Source organism: Sapajus apella, unplaced genomic scaffold (assembly GCF_009761245.1).
Source record: "Sapajus apella isolate SASKATOON/1434 unplaced genomic scaffold, GSC_monkey_1.0 scaffold26, whole genome shotgun sequence".
Classification (NCBI taxonomy): domain Eukaryota; kingdom Metazoa; phylum Chordata; class Mammalia; order Primates; family Cebidae; genus Sapajus; species Sapajus apella.
The window spans coordinates 2384295-2412045 of record NW_022436966.1 but is presented as its reverse complement, the minus strand read 5'-3'; the positions used below and the strand labels follow the sequence as shown (position 1 = coordinate 2412045).

The 27751-nt window shown below is 40.3% G+C and overlaps 1 protein-coding gene and 1 long non-coding RNA gene across 6 annotated transcripts in view; one reads left to right on the top strand and one right to left on the bottom strand.

Annotated features, from left to right (window-relative positions):
- Positions 1–246: 246 nt before the first annotated feature.
- Positions 247–11061, bottom strand: LOC116560446. The gene is made up of 2 exons (XR_004272974.1): positions 10921–11061; positions 247–486 (listed from the first exon to the last, which is right to left on the bottom strand). It is a non-coding gene; the product is annotated as an uncharacterized LOC116560446 (long non-coding RNA).
- Positions 11062–11645: 584 nt separating this feature from the next.
- ZNF638 (zinc finger protein 638) overlaps positions 11646–27751 on the top strand; it is a 153491-nt gene continuing 137385 nt past the window's right edge. For 3 of the 5 annotated variants that reach the window (XM_032291782.1, XM_032291781.1, XM_032291780.1), the window contains exon 1: positions 11646–11802. In XM_032291782.1, coding sequence (XP_032147673.1) covers positions 11687–11802 — 116 coding nt within the window. In that variant the 5' untranslated portion in view covers positions 11646–11686. The remainder of the gene's footprint in view (positions 11803–27751) is intronic. The other 2 variants (XM_032291783.1, XM_032291784.1) reach the window with 1 other exon arrangement.

Sequence of the window (27751 nt, the reverse complement as noted above, 5' to 3'; positions counted from 1 at the left end):
TCTGCTCACCGCAACCTCCGCCTCCTAGGTTCAGGCAATTCTCCTGCCTCAGCCTCCTGAGTAGCTGGGATTACAGGCACGCGCCACCATGCCCAGCTAATTTTTTGTATTTTTAGTAGAGACGGGGTTTCACCATGTTGACCAGGATGGTCTCGATCTCTTGACCTCGTGATCCACCCGCCTTGGCCTCCCAAAGTGCTAGGATTACAGGCTTGAGCCACCACGCCCGGCCAAGGCAACATTTCTAATACATCAGGTTTTATTGGTGGATGATTTTGACATACATTTTGTCCAAGTAGTTCTGTAGTTCCTGCTTTTTATGGGACCTCTAAGATACTTTCAGTTATAATGTTATGCTATGGAAGGGCTGACTTCTATCACCAGTTTATCAGTCAGTGACAGCTTGCTGAGAAATAGTTGTGGGACCTCTAGTTTTCTTTCTTCTGTTGTACACTTAGATGTTATTTTCTGGTCAGGACCATGACTCTGAAGAACAGATCAGAAGCAGTAACAGTGTAGCTCTGTATTTGAAGGCGAGGAAACCAGGAGTCAAGAATTCCTGTGATTGTGATAGTCTCACTTAGGGCTGGACCGAAAGTGTTAGCCCATTTATAGAGAAATCACTTTTAAAAATTCTTTCTGAAAAGTGGGAATGGGATGAACACACTCCTGAAAACATAAAATTTTAAGCTCTCTATTGAATAGATCAGTATAGTGTAAGAAGCCACCCTAGAGAACAGTCACATAATAGTGGACCTAGCTTTTGTTGTTTTCCTAAAACATCCCCAGGTATACGCATCACAGCTAGGTAAACGATCTCTCCATAGCCTGGCTACCTAGAGACCTAAATTTAGTGGCTGAGCCACTAAATTTAGTTAAAGTCATAACTATCAGACTTTCCCATTTTCCTTTGTAGTTCTGTTAATTCAGTAAGGAAACTTATAGAAAGTTACCAGTGAAACTTAGTCTTTAGAAACTTAGTCTTTAGAAAATCCACACTTATGAAAACATTTAGACACTCTGCAAGATCCTATAAGCTGGCTGATATTACAGAGTTGAGGAGTCACCACTTGAAAGTTTAGTCTTTAGTGGGGAAGGCTGAAGGTGACTATAGGCTTAAGCATTACAAAAGTGTGTATTTAAAATTTAAAAGCTGTGCATTTAAAATTCTTTTTCAATTGTCAAACAGGCATTTTATTTTCTTTGAAGATTTTGCCTAAGTGCCCAGAATGTTACTGTTTATAAGATTAGGTAGGTCATTTGCTCTTGTCAAGTAACGTTTGCAATTATTGAGCAAGACTCCTCTAGCCATAAAACTATGCTAACCTCTCCAGGACATTCATTCCTCAACTCTTTGCTGACAGTACACAAGTTATCATATAGCCGCATGAGAATGTGAGGTACAGTTCTATTTTCAACTCACCCTTTGGCTTGCTCTATAACCTTGGGAAAATCAGTTCTGGGCCCTGTGCCACAGACCTGCCATCAGGGCTGTTTAGTAATCCTCCTCTGGCCAAATCAATGGAAGTCATGAATTCTGGAGTTGGGCAATTAATAACTTCTAAATGCTCCCTGAGAGTGTCATTTACACATTCATTCTTTTGAATTTTTCTTATATACCACCCTTCTTGAACATTTGATCATATTTTTGCTCTAGTAACACTTCAACATAGAATACACTAGAATGATTTTCCTGGCGCGGCATGGTGGCTTGTGCTTGTAATCCTAGCACTTTGGGAGGCCAAGGTGGTCACATTGCTTGAGCCCAGGAGTTCAAGTCCAGCCGGGGCAACATGGCAAAACCTCATCTCTATAAAAAAAAAATATAAAAATTAGCTGGGCATTGTGGCATACACCTATAGTCCCAGCTACTCAGGAGGCTGAGGTGGGAGGATCAAGTGAGCCTGGGAGGTCAAAGCTACGGGAAGCTGTGTGTACACCACTGCACTCCAAACTGGGCAACAGAGTAAGATCCTGTCTCAAAAAAAAAAAAAAAGGATAATTTCTCCAAATTTGGATGGCCTCACCTAGATTCCTTCCAACTTCACTGCTAAGAGACAGTGAGCATAAATTGTTACATTTTACAGATTCATTTCCATTTCTCCTACTCATCATACAGGTACACTTGAATCGTGTCCGCTGGATTTCACTGAGGCAGGAGCTTAACCAGGATCCATTCATTCCGTTTTAGTTAGTAAATGGGAATCAATGTTGTTAGAGCAAATGCAATTAAAAAAAATTCATACCATAAAGTTAAAATATCTACATTTACATCATGTTATCTTCTTATCCTTATGTAAGGAAAATGTCAGCTAGAGCCTCCCTTCTCTTTGCAATCTAAATAAGGTCGTCCCAGACATCCAATTTGGGTGTCCATAGCCCTTCAAAGATTACCATCACTAGTAATTTCTTTCTTTCTTTCTTTTTTGAGACATGGTCGCTCTCTGTCACCTAGGCTATAGTATGGTGGTATGACCTTGGCTCACTGCAGCTTCGACCTTGCTCGCTCAGTTGATCCTCCCACTTCAGCCTCCCTAGTAGCTAGGACTATAGAAACATGCCTGGCCAATTTTTTTGCAGAAACGAGATTTCAACATGTTGTCCAGGCTGGTCTCAAACTAATGGATTCAAGTAAGCCACCCGCCTCAGCCTCCCAAAGTGCTAGGATTACAGGCATGAGCTGCTACGCCTGTCCGATTACCAGTAATTTCTGAGGGGCTTATTTTCATCTGTCCCTTCTACCCCCAAGCCCCTACTTCCATGTGCATTGTCTTTTCACTGTTCCAACCACCTCAATATCAGCCTTTCCCTCAGTTTCCACAAAACCCCATTCACAAAAAGCTTTCGTGAGATTTTAAGATTTAGAAAAATAACTTTATATTTATGTATTAGACACTCTTGTTCTATAAAATCAATTTTTCAACTCTTTCCCCATTATTCCTTAATTCTATGTACCACCCAGACTTTTCCCCTTGACTTGTCTCTCCCCTTTCCTCCTTGCTTGGCTCATCTCTTATCACTTTATATTTTTCTCTCTCTTGGGAGCAAAAGTTAATTTCTCTCAGTGTTTAGGCAGGGCAGTTTTTCTTGTGTTGCCAGGGCTTCTGCTCATACCCATATTTCAGAGTCTCATTTTATACCTGAAACAGTTTATCAGGGTATTTTCTCAAATGAAGATAGGTTTTTTTTTCTCCCTAAGAGGAATTCTGGTACCATGTCTTACTAATTTATCTTCATTATATTCAACAATGTAGCCTTACTTATGTACAGTCATCAGCACTTGCAAACTAATTAGTATTCTACTTTTCTCATTATCTTATATATACTTTTCCATTTATTATTATAATATAGCCCATGTTTGCTACTTTAATCCCAATTATTGTATCTACGTATCTTCCCAATTATTGGGTATTTGAAAAGTTTTGACTATATTCCCAAATGTAGATTATTAGCTGAAAATTTCATAGATCGTGTGCTTTGCTATAGCACTCTTGAAAACAGTTGTTCTAATAAATAATTGTATCAATTTAACTCCATCAATATTCTTTTTTGTAATTTTCAATTAGCACTGCAGCAAGGCTAATAATTTCCCCAAAATTAACTTTTCTGAGTTTCTTCATGTATGAATGAACTATTTATACACATACTTGTTTTGTGAGACAGAATTTTGCCCTTATCACCCAGGCTGCAGTGCAATGGTACAGTCTCAGCTGCAACCTCTGCCTCCCGGGTTCAAGAGATTCTCCTGCCTCAGTCTCCCAAGTAGCTGAGATTACAGGCATGCACCACCACACCCAGCTAAGTTTTTGTATTTAGTAGAGACGGGGTTTCACCATGTTGGCCAGACTGGTCTGAACTCTTTTTTTTTTTTTTTTTTTTGAGACGGAGTTTCGCTCTTGTTACCCAGGCTGGAGTGCAATGGCGCGATCTCGGCTCACCGCAACCTCCGCCTCCTGGGTTCAGGCAATTCTCCTGCCTCAGCCTCCTGCGTAGCTGGGATTACAGGCGCGCGCCACCATGCCCAGCTGATTTTTTGTATTTTTAGTAGAGACGGGGTTTCACCATGTTGACCAGGATGGTCTCGATCTCCTGACCTCGTGATCCACCCGCCTCAGCCTCCCAAAGTGCTGGGATTACAGGCTTGAGCCACCGCACCCGGCTTTGGTCTGAACTCTTGACCTCAGGTGATCTGCCTGCCTTGTCTTCCCAAAGTGCTGGGATTACAGGCATGAGCCACCACATCTGAGCTACACATATACTTTGACCCTTGTTCAGTAAAATCTGAGTATTGATTTTAACATCTTTATCAAGATGTATTTAAATATAATTCCTCCATTGAAAGTGTACAATTCCATGAATTTTAATATATTCACAGAGTTGTGCAACTATCACCACAATTTTACAACATTTCATTATCCCAGAGATTGCTGGGTCATATGTAACTCTATGTTCAACTGTTTCAGTAACTACCAGACTGTTTTTCAAAGTGGCTGTACCATTTTTCAATCCCACCAACAGTATATAAGGGTCCCAATCTCTCCACATTCTTGCTGTATTAGTTTGCTAAGGCTGCCAAACAAAATACCACAGACTGGGTGGCTTAAACATCAGAAATGTATTTGTTCATAATTCTGGAAACTAGAAGTCCAAGATCAAGGTATGAGAAAATTTGGTTGCTCTTCCCTTGGCTGCCTTCTCATTGTGTCCTCACATAGCCTTTTCTCTGTGCACATATCCATGGTGTCTCTTCCTTCTCTCATAAAGATACCAGTCATACTGGATTAGGATCTTACCCTTATGACCTCATTTAACCTTAAGTACTTGTCTAAAGGGCCTATTTTCAAATACAATCACATTGGGGGCCAGAGCTTCACCACAGGAATCTTAGGGGGATACAATTCAGTCTATACACTTGCCAACACTAGCTATTATCTATCTTTTTGATTATAGCCATGCTAGTGGGGGGAGGGGTGGCCACCATCTCTGCAGTTCAGTAGTAGACTAGTAGTAGCCTAATGGCTTTGGACAATACAAATGATCCAGACGAGGAAGAGTCTTCCACAACACAGCATAGCTGCCTTGCTAGATTCTGGTTAGACTGCTTCTTTAAGCAGGACCCTGATCCATTCCTCCTTATTACCCGGGATCTCCCCTCAGGGGCTTCAGACACTCCAGCCAGGATTCTACAAATAGAGCTCTCATCTCTCCTTGGGAAGGAGCTCCTATGTGGAGGGGCAGCTGCATTCTCTGTGGTTTGGTTGACTCAGCTGTTCCAGCCTGCTGACTTTGGAGGATACAAATGATCTGGATAGGAAAGAGTCCCTCCAACACAGCACACTTACTCTACCAAAAAGCAGCCAGACTTCTTTAAGTGGGTCCCTGATCCTGTTCCTCTTGACTGGGTGAGACCTCTCAACAGGGGTCTCCATCCACCTCCTACAGGTGTGTTGGTGCAGGCAACCGGTCAGTACTCCCCTGGGATGGAGCTTCCAGAGGAAGGAGCTTGTTGCCATCTTTGCTGTTTTGCAGCCATTACTGGTGATACTCCAAGTACGGGAAAAACTGAGGCAACTAGGGTCTGGAGCAAAACCCAGGAAACCACAGAAGCCCCATGGTAGAGTGGCTTGATTATTAAAAGCAAAACAAACAAACAAATAAAACAACAACATCATTAACAGAAAAGACTCCACAAAAACCCCACTCAAAGGTCAGCAACCTCAAAGATCAAAAGCAGTTAAGCCCACAAAGATGAGAAAGAATCAATGCAAAAACACTGAAAACTCAAAAAGCCAGAGTGCCTCTTCTCCAAATGACCACAACACCCTCCAGCAAGGGCGCAGAACTGGGCTGAGGCCAAGATAGCTATATTGACAAAAGTGGCTTCAGAAGGTGGGTAATAACGAACTTTGCTGAACTAAAGGAGCATGTTGTAACCAATGCAAAGAAACCAAGACTCATGATAAAACAATACAGAAGCTAATAGCCAGAATAGCCAGTTTAGAGAGAATCATAACAGACCTGATAAAGCTGAAAAACACAACATAAGAACTTCACAACGCAATCACAAGTATCAACAGCAGAACAGACCAAGGGGAGAAAAGAATCTCAGAGCTTGGAGACTATCTTTCTGAAATAAGGCAGGCAAACAATAATAGTGAAAAAAAGAATGAAAAGGAATGAACAAAACCTCCAAGAAATATGGGATTATGTAAAGAGACCAAACCTGCAACTGACTGTGGTACCTGAAAGAGATGGAAAGAATGGAACCAAGGTGGAAAACATACTTCAGGATGTCATCCAGGAGAACTTCTCCAACCTAGCAAGACAGATCAAAATTCAAATTCAGGAAATGCAGAGAACCCCAGTGAGATACTCCATGAGACCATCAACCCCAAGACACATATCATCAGATTCTCCAAGGTTGAAATGAAGGAAAAAATGTTAAGAGCAGCTAGGAGAAAGGCCAGATCACCTACCAAGGTGACCAGACTAACAGACTAACAGCAGACCTCTCAGCAGAAACCCTACAAGCCAGAAGAGATTGGTCGCCAATACTCAATATTCTTAAAGAAAAGAATTTCCAACCCAGAATCTCATTTCCTGCCAAACTAAGCCTCATAAGTGAAGGAGAAATAAGATCCTTTTCAGACAAGCAAATGCTGAGGGAATTTGTCACTATCAAGTCTTCCTTGCAAGAGCTCCTGAAGGAAGCACTAAATATGAAAATCAAAAACCATTACAAGCCACTACAAAAACACACTGGAGTACACAGACCAGTGACAATGTGAAGCAACCAGATAAACAAGTTGGCTAAATAACCAGCTAGCATCATGATGACAGGATCAAATTCACACTTAACAATACTAACCTTAAATGTAAATAGGCTAAATGTCCCCAATTAAAAGACACAGAATGGCAAGCTGTATAAAGAGCCAAGATCCTTTGGTATGCTTTCTTCAAGAGATCCATCTTATGTGCAAAGACATACATAGGCTCAAAATAAAGGGATGGGGGAAAATTTGCCAAGCAAATGGAAAACAGAAAAAGGCAAGGGTCACAATCCTACTTTCCGACTAAACAAACTTTAAACCAATAAATAGCAAAAAAGACAAAGAACACCATTACATAATGGTAAAGGGTTCAATGCAACAAGAAGAGCTAACTATCCCAAATATATATGCACCCAATACAGGAGCACTCAGATTCATAAAGCAAGTTCTTAGAGACATATGAAGAGACTTAAACTCCATGCTATAGTAATGGGAGACTTTAATATCCCACTGACAATATTACATAAATCATTGAGGCAGAAAATTAACAAAGATATTCAGGACCTGAACTCAGCTCTGGATCTAGGGGACCTGATAGATATCTACAAAAATCTCTACCTAAAAACAACAGACTATACGTTCTTCTCAGTGCCACATGGCACTTACTCTAAAATTGATCACATAATTGGAAGTAAAACTCTCCTGAGCAAATGCAAAAGAACTGAAATCATAATGGTCTCTCAGACCATAACACAATCAAATTAGCATTCAAAATTAAGAAATTGACTCCACACCACACAACTACATGGAAATTAAACAACCTGCTCCTGAATGACTCTTGAGTAAATAATAAAATTAGGCAGAAATCAATAAATTCTTTGAAACTAATGAGAACAGAGAGACAACGTACCAGAATCTCTGGGATGCAGCTAAAGGAGTGTTAAGAAGGAAATGTTTAGTGCTAAATGTCCACATCAAAAAGCTAGAAAGATCTCAAGTTAACAATCTAACATCTCAACTAAAAGAACTAGAGGGCCAAGAGCAAAGAAATCCCAAAGCTAGCAGAAGACAAGAAATAACCAAGATCAGAGCTGAACTGAAGGAGATAGAGACATAAAACACCCTTTCCAAAAAAATATCAATAAATCCAGGAGCTGTTTTTTTTGAAAAAAATAATAAGACCACTGTCTAGATTAATAAAAAAGAAAATAGAGAAGAATCAAACACAATCAGAGATAAGGGGGATATCATCACCAACCCCACAGAAATACAACCATCAGAGAATCCTATAAATGCTTCTATGCACATACACTAGAAAGTCTAGATGGAATGGATAAATTCCTGGACACATACACCCTTCCAAGACTGAACCAGGAAGAAACTGAATCCTTGAATAGACCAATAATAAGTTCTGAAATTAAGGCAGTAATAAATAGCCTACCAACCCAAAAAAGCCCAGGACCAGACAGATTCACGGCTGAATTCTACCAGAGGTACAAAGAAGAGCTGGTACCATTTCTACTGAAACAATTCCAAAAAACTGAAAAGGAGGGACTTCTCCCTACTCATTCTATGAGGCCAGCATCATACTGATACCAAAACCTGGCAGAAACACAACAGAAAAAGAAAACTTAAGGCCGATATCCTTGATGAACATCCATGCAAAAATCTTCAATAAAATCCTGGCAAGCTAGGCGAGGCATGGAGGCTCATGCCTGTAATCCCAGCACTTTGGGATGCCAAGGCAGGCAGGTCACTTGAGGTCAGGAGTTTCAGACCAGCCTAGCCACCACGGCAAAACCCCATCTCTACTAAAAAAACAAAAAAATTAGTCAGGTCCAGTGGTGCACACCAGTCATCCCAGTTACTCAGGAGGCTGAGGCAGGAGAATCACTTGAACCCAGGAGGCAGAGGCTTCAGTGAGCTGAGATTGCATCACTGTACTCCAGCCTGGGTGACAGAGTAAGACTCTGTCTCAAAAAAAAAAAAAAAAAAAAAAAAAAAATACTGGCAAACTGAATTCAGCAGCATATCAAATAGCTTATCCATGACGATCAAGTAGGCTTCATCCCTGGGTTGCAAGGTTGGTTCAATGTACAAAAATCAACAAATGTGATTTATCACATAAACAGAACTAAAGACCAAAACCACATGCAGAAAGACCTTTGACAAAATTCAACATTCTTTCATGTTAAAAACTCTCAATAAACTAGGTATTGAAGAAACACCTCAAAATAATAAGAGCCATATATGACAAACCCATGGCCAATACCATACTGAATGGGCAATAGCTGGACGCATTCTCCTTGAAAAGCAGCACAATACAAAGATGCCCTCTCTCACCACTCCTATTCAACATAGTTTTGGAAGTTCTGGCTAGGGCCGTTAGGCAAGAGAAAGAAAGAAAGTGTATTCAAACAGAAAGAGAGGAAATCAAATTATCTTTTTGCAGATGATATGATCCTATATCTAGAAAACCCCATTGTCTCAGCCCCAAAGTTTCTTAAGCTGATAAGCAACTTCATCAAAGTCTTAGAATACAAAATCAATGTGTAAAAATCAATAGCATTCCTATACACTAACAATAGGCAAGCAGAGCCAAACTATGAATGAACTCCCATTCACAATTGCTACAAAAATAAAAATATACCTAGGAATACAGCTAACAAGGAAAATGAAGGACCTCTTCAAGACCTGCAAACCACTTTTCAAAGAAATCAGAGAGTACACAAACAAATGGAGAAACTTTCCATGCTCATGGATAGGAAGAATCAATATCGTGAAAATGGTCATATTGCCCAAAGTAATTTGTAGATTCAATGCTAATTCCATTAAACTACCATTGACATTCTTCATAGAATTAGAAAAAACTATTTTAAATTCATACAGAACCAAAAAAGAGCCCAAATAGTCAAGACAATCCTAAGCAAAAAGAAACAAAGCTAGAGGCATCACACTACGTAACTTCAAGGTGTACTACAAGGCTACAGTAAACAAAACAGAATGGTACTGGTACAAGAACAGACACATAGGCCAATGGGCCAGAATAACTTAGAAATAAGATTGCACAACACTGTTGGTGGAAATGTAAATTAGTTTAACCATTGTGGAAGACAGTGTGGTGATTCCTCAAGGATCTAGAACCAGTTATATCATTTGACCCAGCAATCCTATTTCTGGGTATATACTCAAAGGAATATAAATAATTCTACTATAAAAACACATGCACACATGTGTTTATTGCAGTGCTATTTATAATAGCAAAGACATGGAACCAACCCAAATGCCTACCAATGATAGACCAGATAAAGAAAATGTGGTACATATACACCATGGAATCCTATGCAGCCACGAAAAAGAATGAGATCATGTCATTTGCAGGGACATGGATGAGGCTGGAAGCCATCATCCTCAGCAAACTAACACATGAACAGAAAACCAAACACTGTATGTTCTCACTTATAAGTGGGAGTTGAATATTGAGAACACATGGGCACAGGGAGGGGAACAACACACACTGGGGTCTGTTGGGGGTTGGGGGCAAGGGGAGGGACAGCATTAGGAGAAGCACTGAATGCATGTGGGGCTTAAAACCTAGATGACGGGTTGATAGGTACAGCAAACCGCCATGGCACATGTATACCTATGTGACAAATGAGCATGTTCTGCACATGTATCCCCGAAGTTAAAATAAAAGTTGAAGAAGAAAACGAATGTGGATTGTTCTCCATTGCGAATCATGGCCCCCAGAATTCTACGGTAACAAATCTCTTAGTTGCCCTCTGACCGAAATCTCCTCATCCCCCACAACCTGCCCCACATCACAACAAAACTTTTTTTTTTTCAGACACTGGACTGGAGTGAAATGGCTCGAATATGACTCATTGCAGCCTCCTGCCTCATCCTCCAGAATTTTTCCCTTGTTCCTTTTTCTGTGTTCCTTAAATTAGAAAATAGTCTGTCACCTGTCTGGACTCCTACCTGTGTGCCTGCTTTGCCAGGTTCAGGTGAAGCGGACAGAGAAATAGAGGAGCTGTTCTCTGGGGTGTGTCCTAATTCAAAACAGGTTCACCCTGGGACCACCGGCAGGCGCCTCTGCTACTTGTCTTTTGATGTTGGAATGTGCCTTATGTGGGCTGCCCTAATTTACCTGTGTTCATATCTGCTCATCCACCGGAATGACTGGGGGATCTTCGAAAGTGGAAGCTTTTTCTTTTCTTTCTTTTTTTTTGAGGCAGAGTCTTGCTCTGTTCCCCAGGCTGGAGTGCAGTGCTGCGATCTCGGCTCACTGCAACCTTCATCTTCCGGGTTCAGGTGATTCTCCTGCCTCAGCCCCCTGAGTAGCTGGGATTACAGGCGCCCACCACTACGCCCGGCTAATATTTTTGTATCTTTAGTAGAGACAGGGTTTCATCATGTTGGCCAGGCTGGTCTCAAACTCCTGACCTTGTGATCCGCCCGCCTCGACCTCCCAAAATGCTGGGATTACAGGCGTGAGTCACCGCGCCCGGCCAGCTTTTTCTCATTCCCATGTTTACAAGCACTATGGCTGGCCCTCAGTAGGTGTTCTGTAAACAGCGGGCGAAGAAATTATTAGTTTTAAAAAGTACAGAAAGACCCCCACGAAAGCAGTAGCCAGTACCGAATACCTTAGGCTTCACAGACCTTCTAGTTGAGGAAGGTGCTCCCCCAATCCCAGACAGCTCCGGGTGCTGCGGAAGGGCGTGCGCGTAGGACCGCGGAGCCTGCTGCGTTACTCGGCGGCAGAGCGGCCCGCCCCCGGCTTCCCGCGCTCGGTGTCCATTGGCTGGCTCGGGGGTAGGCGGGCCCCGCCGCGCGGAGTCCTGCGCCCTGAGGCTCAAGCGGCGGCGTGCAAGGCGTGTGGGGCGCGCAGAGACTCGCGCGCGCCGTCTGCGATGCCCCGGGACGGCGTTCCTGCGGGGAGAACCAACCCGGCGGCAGCCCGGGCTGTCGCGCCGAGCTCGGATTCCGCGACTGCCGGAGCACCGCAGGTGTCTGACCCGCTGAAGCGGTAAGCGCTGTCTTTGCCCCGTACCTCCCGCCCTCGCCCTTGCTCTGGGGCAGTTGGAGGTGGGTGGGCAGGAAGGGGCGGGCCAGCAGGGCGCCGCACACTGGCGTCCCCGCGTCGCGGGATTGGGGTCTGGATTTCTCTCGTGACTGTCACTCCCCAAACCTGTCTTTAGCGCTCAGTTGCATGGGCTGGTGTGCCGGTGGATGAGCGAATAGCAGCAGAACGCCTGGCCCGGCCGGCGCTCTCCCGGACACTTGTCTCGGCCTCGCAGTGGCAGCGCCTCCGGCGAGTCTGTGCCGGCTCAGTGGACGCGCCACGCTGTGCGCACGGGTCTGGGGAGACGGCGGTTCTTGAATGATCCCTCACACTGCAGGGTATCTGGGAGCTGTGGGCTGAGGGGGCGCAACGTGACTTCTGTGTCGGTGAAATCGCTTGGACCAGCTCCAGCTGTTTTTAAAGCTTACTCTTGTTAAAAAAAATATTACCATTGTAGAATTGCATAATATGCTCTATCTCATCCAAAAATAGTTTTTGATTTCAGAGTAGTCATATGAATGCAACATTGACCCCCTACCCCCTCTAAATAATAAGTTTTGAGCTTCTTATTGTATGATAATAGATTTCTTTCATGAGAGAAATTCCTCAGAGTTAATCCACTCTCTCTCCCCTACTGCCCGACCCAGCTGCAGTGGTCCTAAAAAAGAAAAAGAAAGAAAAAAAATTTCTCATAGTACGGAAGAATAGAGTAGCCACGCACTGTGTTTTGAATCATCAGTTTTGAAGGATTTTGTTTTTGTTTTTGTTTTTCCACTTTGCTTAGGAGTGGTGTAAATAACTCGGGCCCCCCCGCCCCCCTCCCCCCGCTCCCATCCACTTATCGGAAGGAAAGTCAGCCCTAGTGCTGCGGGCTTCGGGCTGTCCCCAGCGTGGGAGAGGCTGTCCTGCTGGCCCAGCTGTTTATTGCAGCGATTTGGATGTTCCGAGAGTCACAAGGGACACTGCTCACGTCCCCATCTGGGGGTCACTTCATAGCAGCATCAGCTATTTCTTTTCATCCTTCTTGCCTGAGTCTGCCTCCGGTCCTTTGGATGGAGCAGGCTGCGACGGACGCTCGGAATAATGAAGCGAATTGCTCTTTCTTGATGCAAATGAATACCAGTGCTGTACTGCCTTCTCCCAATCTTTGTGGCGTTTGTGTGAGCTGCTGAGAGCCTCCGGGAGTGGAGAGAATGATAGACATTTTGCAGAAGCGGAACACTCTGGTGTTATGTCATCCTTCTTGGCTCTGGTTTCCAGGTCCAAGTTCTGGTGACATTGTTTCAGCTTGCTTTGCCCTTTCCCAGGCCCCTGGGTTAGTTTGACTGGAAAAGGAGTGCCTATTTCTTACCCCGTAAGGACTAGGAAAAGGATTGCTGGCTTGAGAAAGAGGTGCTGTAACTTATCCTCTGCGGCCAGAATTCTGAGGATTGGAAGACTATGGATTTTTTAAAAATGAAGGCATATGGAGGGATTGTAGAATACTGTAATTGTTCTTACTAGGATGTTGGAAAGTAATGCTGCTCTATTCAGTAACTAGGGAAAACTTAAGTACTTTAAATTTTTTTAAAAATTGCCAGTGCTACTGTGAATTGTCTTGTAAAATCAAAAAGCATCCCTAATTTAGCCTTTCTGTGAATCTTTTACATATGCTTCAAGGATTTGAGTATTGTTTTCTAGTCCATTGTTGTGGGGATTCTTAGTGTCTTTGTATTTAATGTTGTATATTGAAGAGGAGCTACAAAATGTAGTGCTTGCATACCTTTTGCCTCCGGGGAAGTTTTTTGGTGGCCAGGAAAACTTATTTAGTGCTGATTTATGAGAATAGAATGGTTTAAGGAATTTGTTGGGGACTGCTCATTTTAAAAAGTGCCTTGTGTTCATAATGATTTGGTGAATTGTATGATTTTGCTATATGTCATCTAAAATAATTTTCCACAACAGGATAATCATTTGAATGTACATTGACACTTTTGTTTTCTAAATAAGTTTTGAGCTTTCTTATTTTGTTTTTGGTCATCAATTTTGAAGAATTATTTTTCCCCAAATTTGCTTAGGTTTGCTTTCATCCACAACGACACGCCCGGGTTCCAAATTTGGAATGGTGTTAATAGTGTCAAATATGCAATTCTGGGTGTGTGTGGATGGATAGGAGGGCTTACAGTTTGTATTAAAACTTTATTTCTCCATTGAAATGTCAGCACCACCAGAAACTATTAATATTATGGCATTTTCTCCTTCAATAAATGGATGTGATGATAAAATGCTTTAGTGATTTTGAATGTCATGACCACTAACATTAAATGCTGTGATTTTTAAAAATGGCATGAAAATTGTGAAGTTTTGATAACGTTAGTCTTTCTGTTATCTCTCAGTGATGTGCCATTGCTAAAAGCACTGCCCTCCCACCCCCTCCCCCCAGCTAAGGCCTCAACATTTTCCTTACTGCATTCTTGTAGGAGCTGTGGTTTTTGTATGAACGTTCAGTCCCCTCACTTCTGACTTACATGTGCAAAATTTTACAGTTTGTAATCTTTACCAAAGTTCTCTTGGGTAACAGGATTCACAGCTTGAATCAGTAAAGTATCTTTGTTTCCCCTGCTTCTGGGAAGATGGGATCTTTGGAGTATCATTTTCTTTATTTTCATTATTTCCCAAGTTTCTGAAAATAATTTTTGAAAATATTTGAATTTTGAACCAAGATAAAGAAATGACTTAAATTTTTTAATAAAAATTATTTGGGTAGACAATAATTTCACAGTGTTAAAAATTAAAAAGTTTTAAAAGTTTCAGAGGGTGTAAAAAAGAAAAAAATAAATAAAAAAAGAAAAAAATAAATAAAAAAATTTTTTAAAGATATACAATGTAAAGTCTCCCTCTTTCTCATTTCTCTTCTTCTCATTTCTCATTCTGACAGTTTGCATGCCCTGGGTAATCATTCATTATTGTTAGTTTATTGCTTTTCCTTCCAGGATATTTTATACATATGAAAGTGAAAACAGGTTTACATTTCCCCTTCTTATATGTATTTGCAGTTTTTTCCCACTGCTTTTTCCACTTGAAAATGTATCTGAGAGATCTTTTCATGTTTTTTTTTTTTTTTTTTTTTGTTGAGACGGAGTTTCGCTCTTGTTACCCAGGCTGGAGTGCAATGGCGCGATCTCGGCTCACCGCAACCTCCGCCTCCCGGGTTCAGGCAATTCTCCTGCCCCAGCCTCCTGAGTTGCTGGGATTACAGGCACGCGCCACCATGCCCAGCTAATTTTTTATAGTTTTAGTAGAGACGGGGTTTCACCATGTTGACCAGGATGGTCTCGATCTCTTGACCTCGTGATCCACCCGCCTCGGCCTCCCACAGTGCTGGGATTACAGACTTGAGCCACCGTGCCCGGCAGAGAGATCTTTTCTTACCAATACACAGAGAACTTCCTCAATGAAAGTTTTTTTTTTTTTTTCTTTTCCTGAAAAGTAATTAGCAAAGAAAGAGAATAAAAGAAAAGAGGATAGCCTGTGGGGGCGGTGGCTCCTGCTGGTAATCCTAACACTTTGGTGAGGCTGAGGTGGTTGGATTACCTGATGAGGTCAGGAGTTCAAGGTCAACCTGGCAAACATGGTGAAACCCTGTCTCTAATAAAAATACAAAAATCAGCCAGGCGTGGTAGTGCATGCATGTAGTCCCAGGTACTTGGGAGGCTGAGGCAGGAGAATCGCTTGAATCTGGGAGGGGGAGATTACAGTGAGCCAAGATTACACTCAGTACATTCCAGCTTGGGTGACAGAGTGAGTGAAACTCTGTCTCAAAAAAAAAAAAAAAAAAAAAAAAAAAGAGAAAGAAAGAAAAGAAAAAGAAAAGAAGATGGACCTTGAAGAGACAAAGTAAGAGTTTTCTTTGTGGTTGGGATATTGGGTACAACACCCCTGCTGTGTCAAAAAGAAATCACTTAGAATACTTAAGCATGAGGTAAGGTGTTGTAAAATCTTCTGGTCTAAATAATCATTAAATTATTTAAAAATTTTTTTCTTTAGGGCCGGGCACGGTGGCTCACGCCTGTAATCCCAGCACTTTGGGAGGCCGAGGCGGGTGGATCACGAGGTCAAGAGATTGAGACCATCCTGGTCAACATGGTGAAACCCCGTCTCTACTAAAAAATACAAAAAATTAGCTGGGCATGGTGACACTTACCTGTAATCCCATCTACTCAGGAGGCTGAGGCAGGAGAATTGCCTGAACCCGGGAGGTGGAGGTTGCGGTGAGCCGAGATCTCGCCATTGCACTCCAGCCTGGGTAACAAGAGTGAAACTCCGTCTCAAAAAAAAAAAAAAAAAAAAAAAAAAAAAAATTTTTCTTTAAAGTCAAAGTAATACATGTACATGATTGAACAAATAAAGCAGTTCTTGAAGATTTACCACAAAAATACAAGACACTTGTTAATTTCTCCTTACTCTGTTTCTCTCTTTGAAGGCAAGCACTTTCATGTCTAACACTTTCAAGTACTTTAACTTTTTCTTCTAGTATTTACCTCTGTCTTTCTAAAAAGTATACTTTATAACCACTTCTTGACTTAAGTATTTTAGGTATTACTTTTTTATAAATTAATAATTGATAATGTGAGGATTTAACTCTTTATTCTCTTTTTATTTTATATCCTTCCATTCTCCCAATTTAGATTCTATCATAATTTTTTGTTAAATTTGTAGTTAGGTTTTGTATTATTGTGACCAGGTAAACATGACTAGCCTTTGAGCCAAATGATAAACTAATTTTTTTTAATTGCATTTTAGGTTTTGGGGTACATGTGAAGAACATGCAAGATTGTTGTATAGGTACATACATGGCAGTGTGATGTGCTGCCTTCCTCCCCATCACCTATATCTGGCATTTCTCCCCATGCTATCTCTCCCCAACTCCCCACCCCCTGCTGTCCTTCCCCTATTCCCCCCGCCCCCAACAGACCCCAGTATGTGATGCTCCCCTCCCTGTGTCCATGTGTTCTCATTGTTCAACACCCACTTATGAGTGAGAACATGCGGTGTTTGATTTTCTGTTCTTGTGTCAGTTTGCTGAGAATGATGGTTTCCAGGTTCATCCATGTCCCTACAAAGGACACGAGCTCATCGCTTTTGATGGCTGCATAATATTCCATGGTGTGTATGTGCCACATTTTCCCTGTTCAGTCTATCATCGATGGGCATTTGGGTTGGTTCCAGGTCTTTGCTACTGTAAACAGTGCTGCAATGAACATTCGTGTGCATGTGTCCTTACAGTAGAATGATTTATAATCCTTTGGATATATACCCAGTAATGAGATTGCTGGGTCAAATGGAATTTCTATTTCTAGGTCCTTGAGGAATCGCCACACTGTCTTCCACAATGGTTGAACTAATTTACACTCCCACCAACAGTGTAAAAGTGTTCCTATTTCTCCACATCCTCTCCAGCATCTGTTGTCTCCAGATTTTTTAATGATCGCCATTCTAACTGGCATGAGATGGTATCTCAATGCAGTTTTGATTTGCATTTCTCTAATGACCAGTGATGATGAGCATTTTTTCACATGTTTCTTGGCCTCATGTATATCTTTTGTAAAGTGTCTGTTCATGTCCTTTGCCCACTTTTGATGGGCTTGTTTGTTTTTTTCTTGTAAATCTGTTTTAGTTCTTTGTAGATTCTGGATATCAGCCCTTTGTCAGATGAGTAGATTGCAAATGATAAACTAATTTACTTAATTTTCTTTCATTCTATGGTTAATTTTTTCCAAATGCTACAATGCCAGCAAATGGGCCAACAAATGCAAGGATTTATCAGTGCCATTTTTTCCTTAACGCTTCCTTCCTATTGCTCCCATTTTTCATACTCTAATCTGGTCTGGTTCTAGGTTTGCAACAAAACTAAAAATTAATATCTTTAAAGAGATAAGAGATAAGAAAAGAGATTGCACCTGTAAAATAAGAACAGGTTGCTATAAGAAGAAACCATAAAAGAGAAAGAAAGAAAGAAAGAAGGAAGGAAGGAAGGAGGGAGGGAGGGAGGGAGGGAGGGAGAGAGAGAGACAGAGAGAGAGAGAAAGAAAGAAAGAAAGAAAGAAAGAAAGAGAAAGAAAGAAAGAAGAAGGAAAACAAGAAAGAGCTCTATGAAATTAAAAATTTGATAGTCAAAGTGAACTCTGAATAGAGGACCTAGAAGATAAAATTGTCTGGGTTTGCATAGCTATCATCCTGGGACTTTCCTTCACCAGATTTCTCCTAATTTGGACCCTCTGTTACCTAGATGATGAATCTGGTTTCCTCATTTTGCTAAAATACTTAGTCCAGTTACTTTCTAAGAAAAGATAAATTTTCTAAGTCCTTGCATGTCTTAGAAATGTCTTTATTCTACCCTTACATTTGAATTATAGTTTGGCTGAGTATAAAGTCTAAGTTTTTCCTTAGAATTTTAAAGATTTAATTCTATTGTGTCTGCTGCTGGTGTTGCTGTTAAGAAATCTGATATCATTAAGTTTCCTGTTTCTTTTTATATGGGTTGTTTTCCCTTTCTGAAAACTTTTAGTATATTCTCTCTGGTTTTCTGAAAGTTTATGATTTTGTGTCCCTGGTGTGATTCTTTTTTCATTCGTTGTGCTCTGTGCTTGATGGGCCATTTTAACCTGAAGACCTCTCCCATTTTCCCCTAGTTTGATGAACTTTAATAATTTATTCCTTTCCATGTATTCTGTTTTCTTTTTCTTTAGTTAGATTTTAGACCACCTGGATTGATCCTTTAATTTTCTTATCATCTCTCTTTTATATTTCATTTTTCTCTTTTTGTTGTTTTGCCTTCTCTGGGTGATTTTTTTCAAGTATCTCTTCTAAGCCTTCTGTTCAGTATTTCATTTTGTTCATCATATTTTTAATTTTATAGAGCTGTTTCTTGTTCTCTTCTTATTTTCAAAGCATCCTGGTTTTATGAGTGTAATATATTTTCATATCTTTTTAAAGATATTAATTGCAAGTTTTATGTTTGGAGTTTTCTTTTGTTTCCTTAATTGTTTCTGCCTTTTGTAGTCTTTCTTTCTCTTTATTTGGCTTTTCAGGGCAATGCAGTGTAGGCTGTAATCCTGGGAGTAGGGTCAGGGAAGGGGAATGTGTCGAGAGTCCCCAAGGCCACCCTCAGGTTCAGTGATTCACTAGGAGGACATATGGGACTCAGCATATAGTCATACTCACAGCTATGGCTCATTACAGAGATAGGTTACAAAACAAAATTGGCAAAGGGAAAAGGTACATGGAGTGAAGTCTGGAAGAAACCAGGCACAAGCACTCTGGTTCTCTTTCAGTGGAGTTCCCCAGGATGTGCTGAATGTTTGTAACCACACACGTGAAATGTCATCTACCAGGGAAGCTCCTCAGACTCAGTGCCCAAGGTTACAACTGGGTGCAGGTCACATAGGCACCCTCTGCCTAGCATTTGCCAAAATTCCTGCCTCCCAGCAGGAAATCAGGTGCTCCGCATAAACCACTATTCTTACATTTTTACACTGTTTAGGCACAGTGAGCCACTCTTATCAGTTAGGGAATGGTGGAAACCTTCCTGAAATCAAAGTTCCTGGACACCAGCCATGGGCCAAGCTTGCAAGTGAGACTTTCAGAGCATAGTAGTCAGGCGTGCTCTGTGAATAGGGCCCCACAGTTTAATAAATAGGCTTTCACTTATGCTTCTGCCTGGTGCCTTATTCATGCCCTCTACTGGTAACCTGGAAATCAGTGACTCTGTCCTGCTATGGAACTGAGATAGTCACCTGGCAGCAACAGGATTGGAGCGAGGCCCTGGGAAAGGGTGTATCCAAACATTATGTATGAGTAAACCATGTCTAGATGAGCTGTTTTCAAACTATGGATTGGGGCTCCTGAGACCCATGTCATAATAATACTAATATGATGTTTGGCTTTTTCTCATGAGTATACAGTGGAGTTTTCCAGAGGTGATAGGATATTGCAGTAGACCAAAGGCAGACATGTAAAACAGTGCCACTCTTATCACTAATTTAAAAAAAAATATAGTTATTTTTCATAAAAGTGAGTTTATTATTTTTAAATGGACTAATAATTTTATATTTCTGTTTTTCTTAAGACAATAAATATTGATAGTTACACCTATATAAACAAAAGTTCTTTGAAGTCTCAGTACTTTTAAAATATGTAGGTCTTTGGACCAAAGAGCTTGAGAAGCCTATATTCCCCATTTTTCTGAGTTTAGCAGTTTTCTCTTTCATAGTTATCTGCCTATTCCTGTGTTGTATGTATGTAGACATTAGCCACATGTAGCTATTTAAATCTATATTAAGATTAAGTTAAATTAAAAATTCATTTCTTAGTCACACTAACTGCATTTCAAATGCTCAACACCCACATGTGGATAGTGGCTACTATATTCAACATTGCAGATCTGGAACATTTTCATCATTGCAAAAAATTATATTGGACAGTGCTGATCTAAGCAATTAACGTATAGGCAGGCATGGTGGCTCACTTTGGGAGGCTGAGGTGGGAGAATTACCTGGGCCCAGGAGTTTGAGAACAGTCCAGGCAACATAGCGAGACCTTGTTTCTACAAAAAAATTAAGTCCTAGCTACTCAAGAAGCTGAGACAGGAAGATCACTAAAGCCCAGAAGGTTGAGGCTGCAGTGAGCCATGATTGCGGCATTGCGCTCCAACCTGGTGAATAAGTAAATAAATAATAAATATTTAGAACCTGTCTTTATCTCTTTCCCTTATTTATTTCTGGCCTTATGTTCTTTGCTTACATTATGATGGTTGAACACATATACATGTATTATTGTGTCATAAAACGTGTAACTCTGCTGTCTGTGCTTTTTCACTTTGGTTAAGATCACCCAATCCGTCTTGTTCTGGATATATGTACTGTTAGAAGATAATTTTCAAAGACAGGTAAAATCATGATTCTCATACACACAGAAGATGAACATGTGTTAAAGATTTTATTTAACTCACTAATTAAATGAAGGAACCAGTAAGATGTTACAACCAGTTCAAAGGGAGAATCTAAAGAACAGATACATTTATAAATTAAGAATATTGAGATGAGTCACAAATGAAGGCAGCAATGGCTTCTTGCATAGTGGAGGAGAGACATCAGTTGAACCTCCACCAGGCATTATTTACATGCCTAGAGACAAGTGTTGTTTTGCTTTGCTATTAGTTTTTTTTTTTTTTTTCCCAGTAGAAATTAGAAAGGTAATTGGTTGAAAGGTAATTAGTTAAAAGGTAATTAATTAAAAGATAATCTGGAAGAGCGTGACTGATATAAATAAAGCTTAAAAGTTTTCCAGTGAAGCACATATTTTCCCCTGCAATACTCATCTAGAAAAGTGTAGATTTTAATTTGCTTTCCCATGTAAAATTATCTATGCAAAAATTCTGGTTGACAGGGAAATTATATGTATCATTGAAATGAATGAACTTGTGTTCTGGGTTTGTTTTGTTTGCTAGGTTGCTTGCTTGTTTTAAGCAAATTGTTTAGGTTCACATGACAAATCAGTGATGAGTGAAATAGATTATTTTTATATTTTGTTTAAAAAAATGTGGGTACATAGTAGGGATATATATTTATGGGGTACATGAGATGTTTTGATATAGGCATGCAAGAAGTGAAATGAGTACATCGTGGAGAATAGCAGTGTCCATTCCTTCAAGCATTTATCCTTTGAGTTACAAACAATCCAATTACTTTCAAGTTATTTAAAAATATACAATTAAGTTATTATTGACTATAGTCACCCTATTGTGTTATCAAATAGTAGGTCTTATTCATTATTTTTTATTCTTATTTTGTACCCATTAACCATTCCCATATCCCCCTCGAAATAGTAATTTAGAAAGCTTCTTATTTTGGTCCCAGACTGGGTTCCCTACCAATAAATATTGACTGCAACTGGCAATATTTTTGCAATTTACACTGCTTAAGCTTGGAGAGCATCAACGTCAGTAAGCCTCAGTCCTGTGTTCTCATTTGGGATGCAGCCTTGAACATAGTGAAGGATTATACAACATGATAGGTGCAGTACCAGAGGTGGAAATAGTGTGATGTAGAATCAGAAAAGAAGAAGCAATGAATTCTGGCTGGGAAGTTAAACATTTCATCAGGGGCTTGGAGCACAACCAGAATTTAAACCAGAATGGTTTTCCATTTCTACAGAGTGGGAACTTCTCACTATACTTTCAAAAAAAAAAGAAAAAAGCCAGTCTCCTAGATTATCCCCAGATTTAGCCTCCTGGTATTCACATCCTTGTGTAGTCTTCTCCCAGGTTGTATGGGGATTGGTCTGTACACTGGTATATACAATGGTAGAAATGGCATTGTGTGTATTCCAAGGACTGGTCATAAGAGACACTGCTGTTTCCATCATGGTTTCTTGGCTTACTTGCTCTATCATGTCATGGGAACACTCAAGCAAACCTCCAAAGAGGCTTTTATGGGGAAGAAGCTGAATTTAATCTGGGCAAATGGACACCCAGCTTGAGAATCTATTTCTGGCTTCCCTGCAGCTAGGTTTATTTTTGTGACTAAGTTCTTGGGAGCAGAAGTGATGTGTGCACCTTCTGGTAATTGCCTTTAAAACAGTTTCTTAATCGTTTTTTCATTATTGCTCCCATAAGGAGCCTTTTTTGACTTTTATTCCCTAATTGCTCCCTTGAAATTTTAATGCCACAAATATACTATGTACCTGTTTATGCCCTGTATGTATATATCTGTGCCTTATCCATGAAAGACTAAAATGTTTTTACCTCTATTTCCCCCAGGGAACCACCTTTTTTTCCCCTTGGGGATGATGCTGGCCTTGTTGAGAATGTATGCTTTAGATGCACTAGGAATGCTCTCCCTTCACATGGGCTGAAAGGCACACATGTGTAGTGTGCCAGCTTCAACCATGCAGATGGGGGAAGCAAGCAACAAGATAGAAGGGACTGGGATGCATAGACAGCATCATAGAACAAAGTTGCTAGCCTATGTCTAGACAGGTAATTGAGAAAGAAAGAAACTTTGATCTTATTTAAGCCATCTTATTTTGGAACCTTTGTTATAGCAGCTTGGCCTTTATTCTAACAACTATGCATCCTATTTTCTTTTTTTCTAAATAGGAAATTTAATCAATAAATTTAGCCAATGAGATAAAAATCTATCTATTAAATAAAATACTGATGACAGAAATTGAAGTAGACACAAATAAATGGAAACATATTACATTAGGATAACTAATATTGTCAAAGTACCATATTATCCAAAGTTATCTATGGATTTGATGTTATCTGTATCAATATTTCAGTGGCATTTTTCACAGTAATAGAAAACACAATCGTAAAACTTGAGTGTAACCTTAAGCAACTTCAGTAACCTAAGCAATCTTGAGTAAGAAAAAAGCTGTTGGTGCTATACTTCTCGACTTCATTGAAAGGTTATAGTAATCAAGAAAGCATGGTAAGTGCATGAAAACAGACACATAAACCAATGGAACAGAACCAAAAGCCCAGAAATAAACCTATATGCATTCCATTCTTCAACACTGTTTCACTTTAAAAGATTTTCTCTTCTGTTAGTTCCATGTCACTGAATTCTGTTTACTCAGTAGTAGAGAAATATTATTTACTCTTTTGTCATCTGCAAATGTCTTATCATTACCAGTACTATGAATTGTATAAATATTAACATCATTGGATCCAAAATTTGGGTTCCTCTAAGTGATATTTTATAATCACTTAACCAAAGTGTTACTGTGTTTTTTCTCACTGCATATATTGCTAGTTTGTTTTAGACTAGTAGTCTTGTTGATTTCTTTAGCTATTGAAGCAGTAGAGTGTCTTTTTTTTTCTTTTTTTTTTTTTTAAGAGGCAGGGTCTCACTCTGTTGCCCAGGCTGGAATGCCTTGGTGCAATCATAGCTCACTGCAGCCTCTAACTCCTGGGCTCAAAGCAGTCCTCCTACTTCAGCTTCCCAAGTGGCTGGGACTACAGGCTTAGCTAATTTTACTTAATTTAATTAAATTAATTAATTTATTTATTTATAGATGAAGCCTTGCTCTGGCACTCAGACTGAAGTACAGTGGCGTGATCTCGGTTCACTGCAACCTCTGCCTCCTAGGGTCAAGCGATTCTCCTGCCTCAGCCTCCTGAGTAGCTTGGACTACAGATGCTCACCACCATGCCTGGCTAATTTTTGTATTTTTAGTAGACACAGGGTTTCACCATGTTGGCCAGGCTGGTCTCGAACTCCTGACCTCAAGTGATCTGCCCACCTCAGTCTCTGAAAGTGCTGGGATTACAGGCGTGAGCCACCGCGCCCAGCCTAATGGGCTGGGCATAGTGGCTCACGCCTGTAATCCCAGCACTTTGGGAAGCTGAGGCAGCCTACTGCGGATTGCTTGAGCTCAGGAGTTTGAGATCAGCCTGGGTAACATAGTGAAACTCCTGTCTCTACAAAAACTACAAAATCTAGCTGGGCATAGTGGCCCATGCCTTTAGTCTTATTAGCTACCTGGGAGACTGAGGTGGGAGGGTCTCTTAAGCCTGGGAAGTTGCGGCTGCAGTGAGCCATGATTTCGCCACTGTACTCCAGCCTGGGTTACAGAGCAAGACCCAGTCCCCCTCCTGCAAAAGACCCAGCCAAAGATGGGAGGTGTTTCTGTGTGAAAAGATTTTGCTGTTTGCTTTACTAGTTTTCCTAAGAATATAGATGGATGTTAATAGGACTTAAATCTCATGATGGGTGTTGGAGAGAGTGAGAGGGAAGATGTTCCAGACTGATGGGCTGTGGATCATTTGGTTGGTCCTCATTGTGTTTCATATGTGTTTGAATCAGCTGCCAACACTTTAAAATAAAGCACACCCCCCGCCTCCTACTCTACCTGCATTTCCAGTGTTTAAAGGCTTGGAACCTCTGGGAATGCTGAGACAACATTAGCACATGGCTGCAATAGGCTGGAGTTAGGGAGCACCTGTCCCTTCTAGAGGGGCATGTGCTCCCCACCATTTCCTCATGCCACCAGTGTGTAGGCCAAGTGCTAGCAGACATTTATCCTTTTTTACTTGTGCTACTCTTTTTCCACTGTAGCTTTAAGAAAAAGAGATTTTTGGATCCTTTTTTCTCTCAAAAGTTGGAAAATAAAAAGATCTTTTCATTCTTAAAAGGTAAGGGGACATTTTGTATGTGTATATGGAAGTGGAGAATATGCCTGTGTTTTAATATGCAAACAAAAATGTCATTTTAAAACCAACAAATTAAGATGCTGTCTAAAAATAAGCTTTAAGCCAGGCACAGTGGCTCACTCCTGTAATCCCAGCACTTAACACTTGAGTCCAGGACAGGTGGATTGCTTAAGTCCAGGAGTTTGAGATAAGCCTGGCGACATAGAGACCCTGCCTCTACAAAAAATACAAAAAAATTACCTGAGCATGGTGGTGTGTGCCTGTAGTCCCAGCTACTAGGGAAGTTGAGGTGGGAGGATGGCTTGAGCCCAGGAGGTTGAGGCTACAGTGGGCTGTGATGGCACCACTGCCCTCTAGTCTAGGTGACAGAGGGAGACCCTATCTCAAGATTAAAAAAAAAAAAATCAGCTATACATAATAAATACCATAACTAGTATATGGAAAAGGTAAAATGGTATGTTTTTTAATGTAAATTGAATAAAAGATGTCATTATGATATATAGCTATTGGTAAAAAAAAAAAAATGTCCTAGGCATCAGTACCTTATATAGATGATAAGTTCCTAGAGCACTGCCTTTTTTTTAAAGAGAAGAAATTATGTTCCTCAAACAGAAAGAAACATATATATCTATATACATATATATAAAATGTAAATATCATTGGAACACCGTTTCATAGCATATTGAATATATGGCTGAGAATTTAAAAGGCAAGTTACATTACAAATTTAGATTATTTATGGAGGCTGGGTGCAGTGGCTCATGCATGTAATCTGAGCATTTTGTGGGACTGAGGTAGGAGGATTTCGAGCCCAAGAGTTTGAGACCAGCCTGGGCAACAAAGTGAAGCCCCATCTCTATAAAAAATTAAAAAATCATATATGATATTTTCAATTTAAGCTAAGGAAAACATATAGATTATACCACACAGCAATATTTGTGGTGTCTAAAAATTTTAATGAGTTGAAAAACTTTTGTATTTATTGCCCGTGGAAGGGATCTGTATCAAAAGACTCATTTATATAAAAAATGTCAGTCAAAATTTAATGAAAATGAGTAAAAACTTATCAGCTTGATTATGTATAAGTAGGGCTTCTGAAATAGTAAGTAGTAGGGGTTAACATTGGACATCTTAGTGACAAAGTAATGAAAGGAAATAAACATGAATTAGTTAATGAATTTATTTTTTTTGTTTCGAGAGGAAATCTTGCTCTGTCACCCAGGCTGGAGTGCAGCGACACGATCCCAGCTCACTGTAACCTCCAACTCCTGGGTTCAAGTGATTCTCCTGCCTCAGCCTGTTGAGTAGCTGGGATTACAGGGACCCACCACTATGCCCGGCTAACTTTTGTATTTTTAGTAGAGATGGGATTTCACTATGTTGGCCAGACTGGTCTTGAACACCTGACCTCAGATGATCTGCCCGCCTCGGCCTCCCAAAATACTGAAGATTACAGGTGTGAGCCACCATGCCTGGCTGAAAATAGACATGAATTTAATCTTTTTAATAGACATTGTACTAGAAGTAATTTTAAGCCAAAAGATTAAAAATGCAACCAATATAGTAATTAGTAATTATCACCATGAAGTGGATACCGATACTTAAAATTCAAGTGATTCAACATGATAGTCTTGTATGTACAACATGCTTGTCTCCTATGTATAGGTTAGAGCTGAAAATACTTTTTGAACTGTTAAATCAACCTGTATATACCATACAAAGAAAACTAATTGCCTCAGTATACCTATGAAGAATGGCTTCAGATTTGGCATTTTTGGTTGACATTACTGCCCATCTAAATTCTGAAAATATTTCTTTACAGGGGCATTCCTAAAGAGTGCCACATGTGTATAATTCCATTCTGTCATTTCTAATAGATACATGTTTTTGGCAAAAATTGTTTTTTATGTTAAGAAATAATCTGGGCCACTTTCATGTGCTGAAGTTGATTTCCAGAAATGACAATCAGCACCTTACTTCATTCTCAAAATGAATGGAATTTAAGACTGAATTCCAAGGCAGCCTCTTTGATTTTATGCTTTATGAAAATGAGCTAGCATTTCTCAGTTAATAACAGTGTGAATGGATAGCTGCCAGCAAAGGTATGGAAAACTAAATATTGTAACACTGGAGCAGCCGAATTATACAAACACCTTTGGAGTAACTACCCTCAATTCAGTAGTCACTTTGCAAAAACTTTCATCTTTGAAAATGCGCCTGTGTTTAAGAGTTGTTTTCTCTTGTGAAACTCAGTTAAAAAAAATATTTCTCTTAGTTCAAAGATTCAGGGCTGAATTCTGTATTACATATTACATGCAATTCTAGATATCGGAGCTCATTGACACTTTGGCATAGGGGAAAAGGTGTCAAGGTTTGCTTTTAGGTCAATGGTGTTATGAGCTACAAGAAAAATTTAGTAATTAATTGTTTCTGGTGTTTTTGTTTTGTTTTTGAGACAGGATCTCCCTTTGTTGCCCAAGCTGGAATGCAGTGGGGCAACCTTAGCTTACTGCAACCTCTGCCTCCTAGGCTCAAGCCATCCTCCTTCCTCAGCCTCCCGAATATCTGGGACTACAGGTGTGCACCACCATGCCCGCCTAATTTTGTATTTTTTGTGGAAATGGGATTTTACCATGTTGCTCAGGCTGGTCTTGAACTTTTGGGCTCGAGCGATCCACCCACCTCAGCCTTCCAAAGTGCTGGGATTACAGGTGT